Here is a 17,288-nt window from a genome sequence, read left to right as displayed (position 1 = left end):
GCTCTGTGGGTTCCAACTTGCTGGTCATTCCCGGGCCCAGAGAGGCTTACCTGGCCTCAACTAGGGCAAGGGCCTTTTTGTTCCTGGCCCCTACCTGGGGGAATGAGCTCCCAAAGGAGCTGCAGGCCCTACAGGAGCTTTCAGCTTTTCACAGGGCCTGTAAGATGGAGCTCTTCCACCAGGTCTACGGTTGAGGCCAGTGTAGAGAGATTCCACCACACTTTAACAGTGGTGGCCAGGAGTTCTTTCCTAATCCTCAGTGGGGGTAAGTGGGGGGCTGGTTTGCCGCCGTGCTTGTTATTGGACTCTGTATTTCTGTAATTGTTGTAATTTTAGTGGTTTTTTTAGGGGACTTTGTATTTTATTTTTATCTTGTAACCCACCATGAGCCAGCTCTGCCAAGAGTGGTGGGAAATAAATAAACTAACTAACTAACAAACAAACAAACAAAGATGCTGCTGCTGCTACTGCTGATGTCCTTAGTGTGCAAAAAGGGTTTTGAAAAGAGACATTGTTATCACCCTCATTATCTCTATCTTAAAACCAGCGGCAAGGAATTAAAGTATCTTGGAGACTTATAAAGAAGTGATGGAGCTGACTGAAACAAACAAATAAAAAAATGAAAAGTGCCAACAGAAAACATGCGCCTTACCACAGCTGATCAAGGTTAGAACAGCTTCCCACAGGAACACAGAAAGAAAACAGAAATGGCTGGTATGAATGAGAAGAGAGGCATATTACTGACCTATCCCACTGTGAGGCCTTCCTATGTGCTGTAAGTTCAGCCCTTTGTTCATGTCTAAGAGTCCATTCTTTGGCCAGCTCCCCATAGCAAAGCTGTAAGCCTGGAAAAGAAAGAGAAAGGGAAGAAATGTTAGATAACTGCTGCAAAAACATGAATCTCATCTGAGTTTATACTAGACCTTTCTTTGCTCAATTCTTCCTTTTTTCTCACTACTTTCAACAATGTTCTGTAAAACGGAAGGAAATCAGTTTCTTCCTCTTATTGTATCTGCAGAAGTGAGCTGTGTCTCATGAAAGCTCATACTGAAATAAATGTTTAGTCTTTAATCTGCCACTGGCCATCCCCCCCCCTCCACACACACAAATTATGAAAACCTCCAAAGCCCTTTAGCAGAAATTTGGCGGATTTCTCATTAATTATATTCAAGAAGCACTCACAGGTAGGGGTGAAAGTAGAGAGACAAATCCCCCTCAACGTTCTGCTTCACACTCCTCTCCATGCCATTCCTCAAATACAAACGAGATGTTCCAAGTTCTCTCTCCCCTTTCTGCAGCAATTTAGACCTGATTAATGATGCTAGTGAGCAAAAAGAACTAGTCTCTGCTGGTAAGCAAAAAGAACCAGCATATTGTTGAATGTATGCACTATGTATGCAATGTTCACCATCTGTCCAGGCTACAGAACTGTTGCATCCGTCTATTCAGGGAATGTTTATACTTTCTTTCAAGAATTTCAGGGCAGCACATATTGTTTCTTCCTCTTACTGTTTTATCCTCATGAACTCCGTGATGTAGTTTCGGATGGAAGCCATGCTGGTCTGGTACTAGGAGGATTAGATTTGAGTCAAGTAGCATCTTGGAGACCAACAAGGTTTTCAGGGTATAAGCCTCCAAGAGTCAAAGTTTCCTTCGTCTGACATATGTGAGGCTGAGTGCTCAGAATCACCCAGTATGCTTCATGGCACCCTCCTGGTTTCTTATGAATAGCACCATACCACATTGGCTTTGAATGAACAGCAGCTGAGGGCCCAGCTTTTAATGAGACAGAGGAATGCATAGAAATAGCATGAGTAGTTATACTTGCCCATCAGCACTCATTTCAATTGGACCTTAATCTGGTTCATAGAAAAAGTTGTTGGATTGGGATAGGCAGGGATCTTGGTTTATTACAAGCTGCACAACACAGAATGCCAATTTCTCCACATTTAGTGCAAATAAAATGATGGAAACTGTGCTATGCAGATTTTAGCTGAGCATTCCCACTAACAAATCAATAAGATGCTCAGAATCCTAGAGTCTTGGCTTTGATCAAAGATTGCTTTCACTTCTTGAAAACTACCATGAAGGCTACAAATACTTTCTAAAGCTTAGATTTTACGTCCCATATACTCCTCTACCACTTATCTCTGATCCAGAGGCATGGAGGTAGTTTCTCATTATTACTTAGTCACTGTGTGAACCTTCCTGTGAATTAAAACGACCACGTTAAACAACTTGTTCTGTGATAGCCCCTGTTCCTTCCATTGTTATTGCAACAGAATCTTTAGTAGGTGAGGTTGTTCACCTCCCAATCCTCACAAGCCTCTTGGTCCCTTTACGTGGCAGGGACAGACAAAGAAAGATCTTCTACCTGTAAACACAGGCTTTCCCCATTACTTTCCATTATTTTTCTTGAACTGCCCAGTAGCAGCAGCTGAATGGGTTGAGAACCATACATCACTCCCAAGTCATAGTTTGGCTACTTGCACTATAGGGGATCAAGTGACCACTTGTTTATGAGTATTCCGCCTTGAAGTTCTTTCCTGAAAGACACTTGTCATCTCTGCTACAGGAAAAGAAAAAGGACCCTAGACTAGTTCATACAGGAACAGATCCAGGAGAAACAAGAGAATTTAGTTTGCAACATGGGGCAGCACTAAATAGCTGTACAGATCTTCTGGACCACAAAACACTGCGATAATTATGATCTGACAGCAGCATATCTTCTCCATCACAAGGTATTAGAGCAGCTATGCCATTGTGTGACATAACAGTAGCTATGCCATTGTGTGACATTAATGGTGCAAGGCTTAGCAATACTTAGAGCTGGGCTGCCATGCAAGCCATTGTTCCCTGATGAGATCATGTCAATCCAGAGAAAAATCTAACAGCACCAGGTGCCCTTCATGTCAGAGATCATGGCTTGTCACTCTCCCCAGTAAGAGCCACAATGGAGTTCTCAGTAGAATTGCAGCTCTCCTTTCCCTACTTGCCTAATCTCAATTTGGGGAAGATAATAGTCAAGGTGGTTTAATATTCAGGGAGCTGCTTCTGACATGGGAAGGGGATATCAAGCCAAGCTGAGCCACTTGTATCAGATCTAGTGGGTTTGTGAGCACAATGCAGTCATGCTTCCAATGAGAAGAGAGCTCTGTTCTAAGTTATTGACACCATTCTCCAACAATATCAGGTTGAGCTAAGCTCGCACATCCATAAAGCTCCTTCTCTTCTGAAGGCTGCACCAGAAAGAACCAGAAAGTATAGCATAATTTAAGGATCACTAAGAAGACGTAGGACTCTTTCACAATTTCCAATATGCTTCAGAAAATATTAGTGAGTTCTATACCTGTGTTTTTAGGACAGTATGAAAGCAATTTTAAGCAGTTGCTGGATGGCTCAGGCTGAGTTGTCTGAAACTCAACCCCGCCGAGATGTAGGTCCTGTGGCTGGGCAGAAGGGGGCAGGATCAGGAAGCGCACCTTCCCTGCCTGGATGGGGTGCAACTGACACCTGCACCAGCCACCAGGAACTTGGGGGTGATTTTTGATGCCTCCCTATGGCCCATTATGCACGGAGTTGAAAGTCCGCATTCGGGGTCGAATGGCGGTGGCTAAAATCACCAATTATGCACGCTGCAGGCGGCAACCGGGCGCAGAGTCAACGTATGCTGCCGAAAAAGCCGCAGTAGCGAGATGCAGAAGAAAGTGGAGCTTCTCGGGACCAGGACACAACCAGAAGCAACTCCGGAGTATTCGCATGTATAATCGGATACTCTGGGTTTTGCCACCGTTGCGTTCTGTCCCGTGCGTAATTGGTTTGCTTCGCTTCTTTCTCCTCCTCGTTCTCCATGCCACCGTTTCAGCGGCCATGCATAATAGGCCTATCAATGGAGGCTCAAATCACAAAAGTAGCCCAGTTGGCGTTTTTCCATCTGCGCCAGGCTTGACTACTAAAGCCCTACCTGTCTTCAGAACACTTAGCCACAGTGATCCATGCAACAGTCACTTCCAGATTAGACTTCTCTTTGATCCAGAAATTACAGCTGATGCAAAATGCAGTTGCAAGGGTCCTCACCAGGTCATCTTGGAGGGCACATATCCAGCTGGTGCTGCGACAACTGTACTGGTTAACAGTCTGGTTCTGGATCAAGCTCAAGGTATTGGTTTTGACCTTTAAGGCTGTATGCAGCTTGGATCCTACCTATCTGAGGGATTCTTATCTGCTTATGCCCCCCACAGGACTCTTTGTTCTGTGGGTATGAATTTGCTGGTTGTCCTGGGCCCCCCGAGACATCCGCATGGCCTCGACCAGGGCCAGGGCTTTTTCAGCCCTGGCCCCAACCTGGTGGAATGAGCTCCCGTCAGAGCTAAGTGCCCTGACAGAACTCTCTAGGTTCCACAGGGCCTGTAAGAAGCTCTTCCGGCAGGCATTTGATTGAGGCCACAATGGGAAATCAGAGTTGCCACCTGCAGATCCCACCCCACTTCGTAAGACCAGGTTCCCGGCTCCCAGTATTTTGGACACCAGCATAGGCCCAGGGGCTGGCAGATGAGGCTGAGTATTGAGGGTTTTTTGAGGATGCCGGAGACTCAGATCATGATGCCATCTGACTGTTTGTTGTATGGGGGGTTTAGGGGCTTCATATTGTAATTTTACTGTCTTATTGTAAACCGCCTTGAGACCATACTTCCTTGAGTACTCTGAAGTTCCATTTTATTCAGGAAAGTTTTCAGCCTATGATGATAGTTCAGTCTATGTTGAGCAACTTACTTCAAAATCAAGAAATGTTTACTGAAGGACATGTCCCTGCTTTGGTTCTGCCACTACATGTGAATTACTTAGTAGAGCATTACAAACCAGCACTAACTTAAAATACTTCTTCTTTAACTGTTGGTGCAAAAACACTACAACATCCCAACTTCTGCTATAATAAGTTCTACATTTTCCTGTAATAGACAGAACTGGAGATGATATTTCCCTAACTGTTTGCTTATTCTTCTTCAGCGTGTATATTTTTCTACTTATCTTCTCTCCAATGTAACTTCAGGATGGTTTTATTAAAGCTAGAATTACTATCCATTTGGAAGAATAAACTTTGCTAAGATAGTGCATAGCTTCTGAAAGCATCTGCTCTTCGAACCAATCCTTTGAGGAGGACAACAAAAATATAAGGAATTGCAAAATATTTTTGACATAGACTATGACCAAAAGGAAGGCCAAGTGTCAAAGAATTGAGGCTTTTGAATTCTGGTGCTGGAGAAGACTCTTGCAAGTCCCTTGGACTGCAAGGCAAACAAACCAGTCAGTCCTAGAGGAGATCAGCCCTGATTGGTCCTTAGAAGGCCAGATCCTGAAGATGAAGCTCAAATACTTTGGCCACTTCATGAGAAGGAAGGACTCCCTGGAGAAGAGCCTAATGCTGGGAGCGACTGAGGGGAAAAGAAGAAGGGGACGACAGAGAATGAGATGGCTGGATGGAGTCACTGAAGCAACCGGTTTGAGCTTAAATAGATTCCGGGGAATGGTAGAGGACAGGAAGGCCTGGAGGATCATTGTCCATGAGGTTGCGATGGGTCCGACACGACTTCGCAACTAACAATAACGTCACCAAAAATTCTTGAGGAAACAGCAGTCAGAAGGTACAATGACATTTCTTTTTATTATCACTAACTGGTAAAGAACAGGAATTAGTTACCTGGGGAAAAAGTTGGCTTATATATGTTCTTAACTAATTAATTATAAATGGGCCATTTTCACACTAGATGGGATTAAGTACTGCAGTCTTACAAAAATATTTGTGGGGCTATGTAGAGATTAAGTGGAGTCACCAGTAAATAAGGAAGCCAAGTGAAACATTCAGGAGGTTTAAAGCCAACGCAGATAGGAATTCAAAAAGGAGTTTTTCAAATTTGGTAAATGTACAATAAAATGGCAAACTATGTAAGGAGTACCAAGTGATGTCCATTGCTATAAAAACATCTTACACATACATTGATAGGTTAATTGGAAAGAAATCACAATGAACATCCAGCAAATGTTAACTTGGTGTGTGGTGGCAGCGAGAAGAATTGTTTCAGGTATTATTTCAGGCATTATTAGGAAACGGACTGAAACTAAAAACAACCAAAATTATACATTCATATAGACCTGTCATGTAGCTACATTTGGAATACTGTAAATGGCTCTAGTTGCTCCATCTATAAAAGCATTTCGTCGATCTATAAAAGCTACCAGAAAGGGCAACCAAAATGTTCAGGGGTTTGGTGCACTGTCCCTATGAGGAAAGGCAAAAAGCTTTGGGGGCTTCTTGCGAGAATAAAGAAGAAAACATAATGGAGTTATATAAAAATATAAGTTTTTTTCCACTACACACATCAGAATTTGAGATCACTCAATGAAATAGATCAACAATAAATTGAGGACATACCCCCCCCCCAAATCCATTAGCTTAGACTAGTTTCTAAAATCATTATATACTAGATCTCTGAGCATGACTCCTCTGCAAGCTGGCTGAATATGTGGAAAGAAGGAACAAGCACAGTGGCCCTGGCCTTGGCCCTGCTGCTCCCATCATGTCAGCATATTACCAAAGCAGCCATGTGAACAGTCTCTCCCCATGAATGGGAATGCTACTTTCCAAATGCTCCTGCAATCAATTTTGCACAGGTGCGGGGGGGACAGATCTTGCACTCAGTATGTGAAGGGGTCATGAGTAAAGGGCTGATGAACACAAACACAAAGAGGATAGATTAGCACTTATTAGTCATAATAATGGCAACAAGAAACTCCGTATTCAGAAACAGTATATCTCAGAATTCCAGACGCTGAAATATAGTAGGGGAAAGATGTTGCATTCATGCCCTGTATGCAAACTTCTGCTGCTGCTGTAAACAAGATGTAAACAAGATTTTTAACCACTCTTCTAATGGAAGCTACATGATTAAATTTAGGCTTGGTCCTAATCCTGAGAGGCTTGGAGTATCCTATAGTTCAAGATTAACAGTTCCCATTTAGTGAAGAGTGAAGAAACTGAACTTCCTTTTCTGAAGCAATGCTTCCTGCTGCAAAATCCAAGGCATGTTTTCAAGGCCAGCATATTTAACTTCCCAAGAGAGATAATACATGGAAGTTTTTGAAAAAAACATTGCCAAATAAGGACAGTAAGGAATGAACTCCCCCACCAAAACCCGCCGGACAGCCCAGAATGTGTAACCCCTGGCACTACATAATGATATTGCTGGGAGAGTCACACAAATACATAGCACCTGCAAAGCCTTACTGATCAGTAAACTCTCTCTCTTTCAAAGCCAGTGCCTTAAAAGCCCCTCCTCACCAATCAGTGCCACTGCCAAGATGTCCCTGGAGTTCCATCATGGGGTTTTGGGTAGTTAATTTATTGCCAACGTATGTAGCCATTTACTCTGCTTTGTTACTCCTGCCTTAGCAAAACACAGAGGCTCCACAGGTAATTAATAGACAACACTGCTAATCCTATTGGGAGATGATTAGCAATTAAAACTCCTAATTAAGTCTATGCATAATTCACTGAAATTACATCCCTGTGTACACAATGGAGAGGTTTCCTTTGCCTTTGACAAATACGCACTGATATCTTTATTACTCATTCAAATCACTGTGGCCCAGGATCTAGTCTATTGCTCACATGGGAGGCTGAACTTCTGGATTTCTTCCTTTTGTGGTGAAGAATACTTCAGCCTTCCCTCCCCCATCCCCCCCCCCGACACACACACACACACACACACACACACGAGTCTTGTCAGTTGAAGGAAGTATATCTACCATACCATAAAGGGAAAGCCACAGAGCTCTTTTGAAATAGGCACAGTGGTGCCCCCTCCTGGTTTCTACTTACGCTTAGAAATGCCAAAAGAGAAGGCTACACAAGCAATTTACCTGACAACAGTCAGACAATCTCATTTACATCAGGGACAGAGTGGTATGCCAAGGAAACAAAAAGGTTATACTTTCCCAGGTTCAATCTAGAAAAAGAAAAGGTATAAAACTCCACTTACTGTTGACTGTCCAGATGTTATAAATAACCTGAGGTTTTCACTCATGACAGTTCTGTCATATGGATGCAACTTTCAAGTATGAAAAGGCATATACAGCATATATAAGATATACTGCATAAAAGAACATACCTCTTCTATTGCTGCATGCACTCTCTACATGGTTCTTCACACTTGCTGAGGTGCTATGCAAATATCTATCCCAGAACTGAACATGCCATTAAAATTAATGTAAGAAAAATATCAAGGGTCTTTTACTAGTGTGTAGCTTGGCTATGCTGGGAGCAATCGAGGGCAAAAGAAGAAGGGGACGACAGAGAATGAGGTGGCTGGATGGAGTCACTGAAGCAGTTGGTGGAAGCTTAAATGGATTTTGAGGAATGGTAGAGGACAGGAAGGCCTGGAGGATCATTGTCCTTGAGGTCGCGATGGGTCGGACACGACTTTGCACCTAACAACAAGCTTGGTTATATACATACACTTTGCTTGGCCATCACACTATGTGAGGTACAATTTCCACAAATCCCACTCTCTTGTGGTACCCAACTGATAGACCACACATGGGAAACTGTGTTTTTTAGCAGTTATTGGCAAATGGGCAGGCAAACATCCCTTTGTAGCCCAAGAAACAAGCCCGTTAATGTCCCTGAAATTTTAATGGACCCAAATTCGTATCTAGGTTAGTCTCACTTAGATGCAAGAAGATTTCACAAACCTTGACAGCACTGGCTCATTGGAGCTTCCGGTTAAAAATTTCCCTCCCACCCAAACTCCCGTCACTGAAGATGCTGGAGACGGAGTCTGGTCATTAAACAAAAGCAGCATATCCACACTTTATGGTCTCTAACTGCATCCAAAAAATAAGGATGGACATTTGTATCTTCTTTTGAGGCATTAATTTGAGTCCCTAAATCAGGATTAGGACCAGAAAAGAGGGCTGCCCCTCTCTCTCTTTCTCTCTCTCTCTCTCTTTTGGCATCACGTTCTGCTTTGCTCATCAAGGTCATTGAGAACAGCAGATATACCTGAGCAAACTTGTTAAAGAGGCAGCATGGAAGGTGGCCTGAGCACTGAAGGTCAAGTGTGCCCTTATGCATATTCACAGCTGCCTGCAGGATCGATTGGGTTTTAATTGTTTTTCCTGGGGTTCTGGAAGGAAGTGCCAGGGGCATTGATCAGCCCTTGACGAAGCCACTCGCACTCAGGGCCTCGCACAGACTGTCACTTTGGTATGGGCAGACGGAAACTAAGGAGCTAAGAATGAGAGACAGAAAGCAAAACATGCCACTTGAGAAGGGAAGCTGCCCCAGCCTGTGCAGAGGAAAGCAAGGAGGGGGGTGGGAGCTGCGCTCGGAGATGTGTGACCAGTGAATTGTATTTGAAAATAAAGTTTTTAATTAAAATGGGCAATTCTGAGCCGCCTGCTGGCAGCGGCCAAGCAATCAGGAGACAGGAGCAAGGCTGTTTAATATTTAAACATAACGTTTAATCTTTAAACAGGAAAGTTCTTCTTCTGACTGTTAAAGCCTCTATTAAAGCAGGATGGAAAAGGCTTCAGGGCGGCTGCCACTGGGATTTCCCAGACCATCAGGGTAAGGGGTAAGACAGATGAAAGGGGAGATGCTAAAAGGAATAAAATGCTCTCTCCAGGTACACATTCTATACCAGGAGATCCCAAGCACTGTGGGTAGAAAGGAAGGATGGTCAAATCGCCTATGTAACTATTTATGATCCAGAAAGGTCCGTGTTTGGTTTAGAGAATGTGAATACACAGACCTCTTTGGTTTAATTAGCACAGGGATGGCTAACCTGTGGCTTTCCAGATGTCCATGCAGTACAATTACCATGAGCCCCTGGCAGGGCCCACCCCTGTCTTAACATCACCTACAGCCACTAATATGAAATGGTATTTCATATCAACAGCAACAACATATTTCAAAATTTCATCATAAATTTAAAAATATGTGCCCTTTATGCCCTCATTCCTGGAGTTCCATGACTGTGAAAAACTAAATCTTATTCCACCTTAACTAATGTTTCTAGTCCTCATCTTCTGCAGGGCAGACAATCAGAAACCATTAAAGCAGTGGTCCCCAACCTTTTTATCACCGGGGACCGGTGACAAATTGGCAAATTGACGAATTTTACTGAGGCCCGGGGAGGGGGGGGGGGTAGTCTTTCGCCACCTGAGCCCCTGCTCTGCTTGCTTTCCCGCTGGCACCCCAGACTTCCCACTGCCAGCTGGGGGGCGCTGCCATCAGCAGCTGCGCAGTGCCACGCCTAGCGGGAGCCCCAGCCATGGCGGCTGCTGGAGAGCACCAAAGGTGAGCCGGTGGCAGAGTGGCAGGGCAGCCCCCGAGGCAGCAGCCGGGGAGGAGGACAAGGAGGACCTGCAGCCCAGTACCAATTGATCCACGGACTAGTACCGGTCCCCGGGCCGGGGGTTGGGGACCACTGCATTAAAGTTTAAAAACATAAAGAGAAGATGAGTTTAATTTAAACATCATGAGGTTGAAACACCTATATTTCCTTTTAGAGCAATGGGCCAACAACATTGTCAGGGAATAAAACAATTAGACTGCTCTGGTTTCCAAGTCCAGCTCCACCAGTAAAATGGAGCAGGCCAGCATCTGACTTTTACTGTGCATGCTTTTCAAACATGATGCAGGTCTGTCTTGATTCTAGCTTTACTGTCATGCAAACACGTCCATCAGTACTAGATTTTGTATTGTAAATTCTTCTGCAAGCTCCCAGTTTATTTTATGAGCTCATGTATCCATTAAGCAATTCCATGAAGATGCAACAGATACTTCAAAGGTTAGTTATGGGGACATTTTGCGAGAAGCGCATACTCGCTAGAGACCAATTGCTACTTCAATAGATCACCAGGGATGCAGTGGCATAAATGGTGCTGCCAGATTTGGAAGGGTGTGTGCCTTGGGGAATATCAACTTACTTTTGACTACTGGAACTCTTCTTTCAGAGAGGGATTCTGAAGAAAGATGGGAATAGTAGACTAAAAGGATCCTACACAGCATCCCATCAGGAACATTCTTATGCACTCTGCTGAAGGCACTGCCCAATGCTTGCTCAGCAGCTCTGGGAGGCAGCATAACTCCAGCAAATGCAAACCAATCCTTCCCATTAGTGAAAGCCCAGACACAGGGCAGGCAGGGAGCAAGAGACAGGCACTTAGGAAGGATTCAGCACTCTAGGAAATGAGCATCTCAGTTTAGCCCTCAGCATTTCATAGGTAGCACAGCTGCAAAGACATTTCAAGCTGAAGCCTGTGTCAAGTCAGTCTTTTGACTTGAAGAGGCAATAGGTCTTTCACTTACCAACAGAAAGGTTGCATGAGCACCCACAAAAATGAGTGCCTGCTATTTACAGTATCGAAGCCTCTTTTGCTGTGCTGATGCTATCTGCAAATTTCTAGTATGCTAATCTGGCTACAGTGTCTGAACAGCTTGGACCCAATCCAGCAGTATTATTTATGTGGTGCAATATAGTGCATATACAAAGCAACATTTTTTTCATATTTGCATTCTTAGGGGCGGAGTAGATCTTGCTTCCTATAGGGGAATGCGTCTCAGAATACAATCCCAGGACTCACAGCCTTGTAAACACTCTTCCAAAGAGTGCTTAAGAAGTGTTATGATAGTCCTCATCTAATGCTGAGAATGCAAGAAATCCAGGAACTGGACTGATTTATTTAAAACAAAGAGTTCAAGGGATAAACAATCCCAAGCTACTATCACATCCACTACCTGATTGCCTGGCTCTTCTGATCTTTCTGCATCCTGGTACCACATTTCCCAATCTTTACCTTCATCCTCCTGATCTGGATGCAGTATTCACTCATTCCCCTTTGTTTGACCATCTATCCCAGGTGTTTCTTGACAGCCTTGTAAGGTTTCCTGAATGGGTGGGAGTTAATTATTTTTAATATATTTTTAAAATTTGTTAAATATTTATTGGGTGATATGTCAGCCCACCGCCCCCTCCCAAAATGGCCAATGATGGGTGTGGAGGAGGTGGGAAGGGGGGGGGGCTCAGGTAGGCTATGCTTCCCAATCACATTCTGCATGATCACACCACTTCTAAGGTTTCTCAAAGCCTGAAGAATGTTTCAGGGGGTTCTCAATGGTAAAAAAAAGTTGAGAAAGGCGAATCTATACTGAAGAGCTTTATTCAGTTTATATCAACACTCAGTACACAAAGGTACTCAAAAGCCATATAGTCCAAACCCTATTCAAGGCAGGACCATACATCTCTCACCAATCCATGCAATCCAGCATAATATACATCACCAGGTGGGTGGCCATGTTGGTCTGAAGCAACAGATTTTGAATCCACTGGTACCTTCAAGAACAACAAAGTTTTATTCAAGGTATAAGCTTCCATGTGTATCTTAAGAAGTATGCATTCGTACAAAAGCCTTGAATGGTTTGTTGGTTTTAAAGGTGCTACTGGACTTGGATGTTATACAGCACCAATGCACTGAAGAAATAATGCTTTCACAGTAAATACTTCTGAATCTGTAAGACAGCCTCTGAGCCTCTTGTGGCGCAGAGTGGTAAGGCAGCCGTCTGACAGCTTTGCCCATGAGGCTGGGAGTTCAATCCCAGCAGCCGGCTCAAGGTTGACTCAGCCTTCCATCCTTCCGAGGTCGGTAAAAATGAGTACCCAGCTTGCTGCTGGGGGGTAAACGGTAATGACTGGGGAAGGCACTGGCAAACCACCCCGTATTGAGTCTGCCAAGAAAACGCTAGAGGGCGTCACCCCAAGGGTCAGACATGACTCGGTGCTTGCACAGGGGATACCTTTACCTTTACCTTTTAACCTGTAAAACATTCTACAGGCTTTGAGAAACCACAGAAGTGGTGCTATTGTGCAGAATATGGCTGGGAAGCATATCTGCGTACATGCCCACTCGAGGACCCTCCCCTTCCTACCCCTGCCAGGGTCATCACTGGCTATGAGGGGGGGGGGGGTACAACATGACCATATGTGGTCATATCACCCAATAACTGTTTAACATATGAAAAGAATATATATTAAAAAATTAACTCCTACCCATTTGGGAAGCCCTTCCAGGGCCATCAAGAAACCACAGGGTTAAGAAAGCTTGGTGTAAGGGAACTATGTGATACAGGGAAATTCCCATCCCTGTTGTATCACCAACAATTTGACCTATGAGAAAATTCCTTCCCAGCTATAAAGCATACCTTAATTATAATGAAACCCTATCTACACAATCTTCTTTCCAAGGGTGCTTGGAACACTCGAGAAGAGACCTAAACTATATATCGCACAAAGAGAAATAAACTGGTGCTAGGATTGAAAAGGCTTGGATTTGACGTAAGAAATCTTGAACACTAATCACAGGCCTAGAACAGAACTGTACACAAATATAATCTTCAGAAACTAGACAGAAGAATGTGCTACTAATTTTTTTAAGCTGCTGTGGTCCCAAATCCAAATATTTACAGGTATCTTTCAGTGCAAGAGGTTGTATTACATGGCCTTCAGGTGCACTCCCTGAAATCTTCATTATAAGGGTAGTTAGAAGAATATAACTGACATCATGATGGCTACTAATCTCAGGATTACTGAAGTTACACTGAAAAGTGTGGGAATATGCATATACTTTGCTTATAATGCATAACCTTGACTTGGTACTTCAAAAATGATTGCAGTGTTCAGTTAGTGTCACTAGCACAACAATGCTCATTTTCTGTTATATGTGTTTAAAAGAAACCAAACAAGTAAAATACAACAAAATGGGTTTTTAGCACATCATATATTTTAAATAAAACTCAACTACTTCTTTTTAGGGGAGGGGGCTGCTTATTAATTTTTACCTAAGGAGACTTGATCCCAAGCTGAGACTGCATTTGCTGTTGTAAAATCAGTATAACTTTGTAAGAAACATTTTCTACTGCATAAACATTTCAAGACCCAGTGCTACATGCGCCTAGCCACAGCATCCCCCTGCTAAGCAGTTTAGACATGTGCTGCCACATTTGTGGCTTTTCAAGTATTTCAAAATCACTTACAAAAGCAGGATTAAACTATCAGAAATTCCATTTAATGGGACAAATAAAGAAATAACAATATACTCTATCAGACCCTAGAAGGCAGGTTTGATTTTATTTTATTTTTTTTAGCAAAGGGGGGAAAAGGAAGAGAGGGATAAAAAAGGGGGATAATGTGTGTTTACTCAAGCAAAGAAAAAAATATTTAAGTGATGTAGGGGAGAAGATTGCAGTAACTAGTGAAGAATAACATCGTCTGCTTTGCTGTCAAATCACACAAAAATTTCAGTAATAGATTCTCATTCTGACACTCAATTCAATTCGAAGGTGATCCTGCTTTATCCCAACACATCAAATATTAAACACTCGTATTAGCCAGGGTGCTGTCGCCTTCTTCGGCTTAGAGACATGGCGTAGGAGGGGGAGGGAAAGGGGGGGGGACCCTTCTTTCCTTCACTCACTATAATATTCTCAATGTTATCTAAACATGCCTTCTATACACTAGGCTTCTTATCAATTCTATTTGGGGGAGGGAGGGGTACTTAAAATGGTATTAGTTGTAGGGGGCTGTATTATTCTGATTTCCAAAAGCTTTTCAATTTTGTGTGGAAAAAGCTTAAGAGGAAGCAGCAAGGGGAGGGGGAAGGGGGGTTGGGGAGGAGAGCTGGAGCAGGAGAGCGAGAGAAAGTCTAAGAAAGGGAAAAAGCAGCCAGCAGCTCTCGTTTGACGGATGCCTTTCAACAAGGGCAGTCTAGCTTGTCAAAGCCCAGGCTGGAGATGAATTGGCATATCTATTCAGCCTGCCTCTGGATGTCATGCAATACAGTTTCATATTCCAAGATAAGGCATGATAAGCAATTGCTGCCCTGACACCAGCTCCATCCATCCCTTGCCTTCAGGAGCACATGGGTTTGCACCACATCCCCCTGCTCAACTGTTAATAAGAGGCACTCTATCCTGACAAATATACATGGGTGAGAAGTACCTGTAAACACCCCAGAAATTGTCTGAGCACACATGACCCCCCTGCAAAACCCTATTAAACAGCTAATGATTCATTATTTGCCTTCGTGTGCACATGTAATGCTAAACAGGAACAGGTTGTGGATGCAAAGTACTATGGGTATGATTTCCATAGCATGGTACAAACACAAAGCAGCCTGGTAATTATGCTAACTCAGAGGGAAGGGACGGAGCACAGTTAGACCTTCTGAATACTAGGGTATGTCCTAGAATATTTAGAAATGTCAGAAAGATGAGGTTTGGGGATCAAGGCAGGAAAGGTGTGACGAAGGCCAGACAATATATGATCTGGAATCTTTAAAGAAGTTATGGTACAGAGACCAACTGTGAAATCCGAAACAGAATTCTAAGCTCACTGACTTAAATGTCGCCCTGAGTGCAGATGTGCAAATGTGCAGATGACGGTAGACAGAAGGAGTCAAAGCCCTCTCTTCTTAGTGTTTAAACCAACAACATCATTTTTCCAACTGAGAAAAAATGCTACCCACCACTTGGAACTCCTGCACTGAGGCTTGTAATTAGCCACTTACGTGTTCACCTGCAGTGAGTAAAAAAATGTCTCCATGTGATCAGGCAAATCCCCACAAATGTGTAGATAGAACCACACATGCAACCTCTATAGCACCCTAGGCTGCACTGTGACAATTGCACTCATGGATCTCTCATTCTTCTTCTAGCCTTGAAGAGCTGCTGTATTTTTAAAGTCAAAAGGGAGACAAAGAACCTCCCATGCACAGCTTCCATAGCAAAACTCTTTAATACAAGACTGTGGTATTTTCATATGGTATCTCTCTTTCTATTTTCCAGCTCTCTAACCTTTACCTCTAGTGCTGTTAAAAAGATGGAGGGGAAGAAGAATAAGAGTTGGGTTTTTATACCCCGCTTTTCACTCCCTGAAGGAGTCTCAAAGTGGCTTATCATTGCCTTCCCTTCCTCTCCCTACCATACACATGCTTTGAGGCAGGTAGGGCTGAGAGAGCTATGAGAATTGTGACTAGCCTAAGGTCACTCAGCTGGCTGCATGTGGAGTGGGGAATCAAACCTGGTTCTCCCGCTCTTAATCATTACACCACACTGCTATCACACTAGCACGCTAGTCAATGAGAAATGCTAAAGCAGATAGAAAATCACCTCTTTTTTTCTTTTTTTTTTCTTTCTTTTTTTTATCTCGACCCTTCTGAATTTTTATTTACATGACTGAAGGTACTGGTAGATTCCAAAGTTGTCTACAAAAAGGACACATGCAGACAGATGCACCACGTTCTCCTATATGTCTCCTATCTCTCTCCTGTGCCTACAGGTAAATGAAGGCATAGTGAGACTTCCTAAAAAGCATATATAGAGACTCTACATAATTGTGCTCAGTGTAAACACTACAATATCTCACCCCTGTCCATATTTGCACTGTACTTTATCCACCCAGTCTGGATATAAGATTACTGTTTGTTGGCTAAGGTTTTATGTCCTCAGGGCTAAAGCAGAAGAAAAAAGCAACATTTTTCACCTTGTTATCACAGTCCAACAGAACACTGGTTTCATGCACAAAAGAAAGGAACTGCCCCCAAAACCTACTTCATGATCAAAACAGAGAAAATGTTCCATATGGAAGAAGCTCATCAGTTTCTAACCTGGTCAATATCCTTTTATAACATTGCTAGTTTCCAGCACTTGCAAATTATAATTCACTCAGTCAACTGCTTACCATACAGAAGTATCCAAACTGATTAATTAGTATTTAAAATATTTAAAATGTCACTTTCTTTATTACTCTCCTGAGTCCTCAGGTCTCACATCACACATTTATGACATGTGTTCAAACTTTCGGTCATCAAACCCATCTCCCTCTCAGGAAAAAGTTGAGCATCTCACATAATCTTCTAATAGTATAAATTTTAATACTAACATTTTATTTAGGATAAAACCATAGGAATCTCCTACATTATCACTTAAATAAAATTCAAAAACCCGCACCATTAAACACACATGGATGAATAAATCATGTGCTATTAAAATAAACAACTGAGGGATATATACTTTTTAACTGCCTACAATTAAAGTACTATATTAAAATATTAAGAGCCTGCTGGCCTGAGGGCATGAATAGCCTGCGTGGAGTGTTCTAGAAGTGCAGATATTCTGAATTATGAAAATACAACTACAGGACCAACTGCTTTAAAGGGACACCTTGTCAAGT

At 43.0% G+C, this 17,288-nt stretch overlaps 1 protein-coding gene across 2 annotated transcripts in view; it reads right to left on the bottom strand.

The window, feature by feature from the left end:
* Window positions 1-17,288, bottom strand: part of ERI3 (ERI1 exoribonuclease family member 3) — a 239,578-nt gene that overhangs the window by 81,664 nt on the left and 140,626 nt on the right. For both annotated transcript variants that reach the window (XM_077334022.1, XM_077334023.1), the window contains exon 7: window positions 746-845. In XM_077334022.1, coding sequence (XP_077190137.1) covers window positions 746-845 — 100 coding nt within the window. The remainder of the gene's footprint in view (window positions 1-745; window positions 846-17,288) is intronic.

This window comes from Paroedura picta, chromosome 4, assembly GCF_049243985.1.
Source record: "Paroedura picta isolate Pp20150507F chromosome 4, Ppicta_v3.0, whole genome shotgun sequence".
In the NCBI taxonomy this organism is placed as follows: domain Eukaryota; kingdom Metazoa; phylum Chordata; class Lepidosauria; order Squamata; family Gekkonidae; genus Paroedura; species Paroedura picta.
This window is presented reverse-complemented; position numbering and strand designations above follow the sequence as displayed.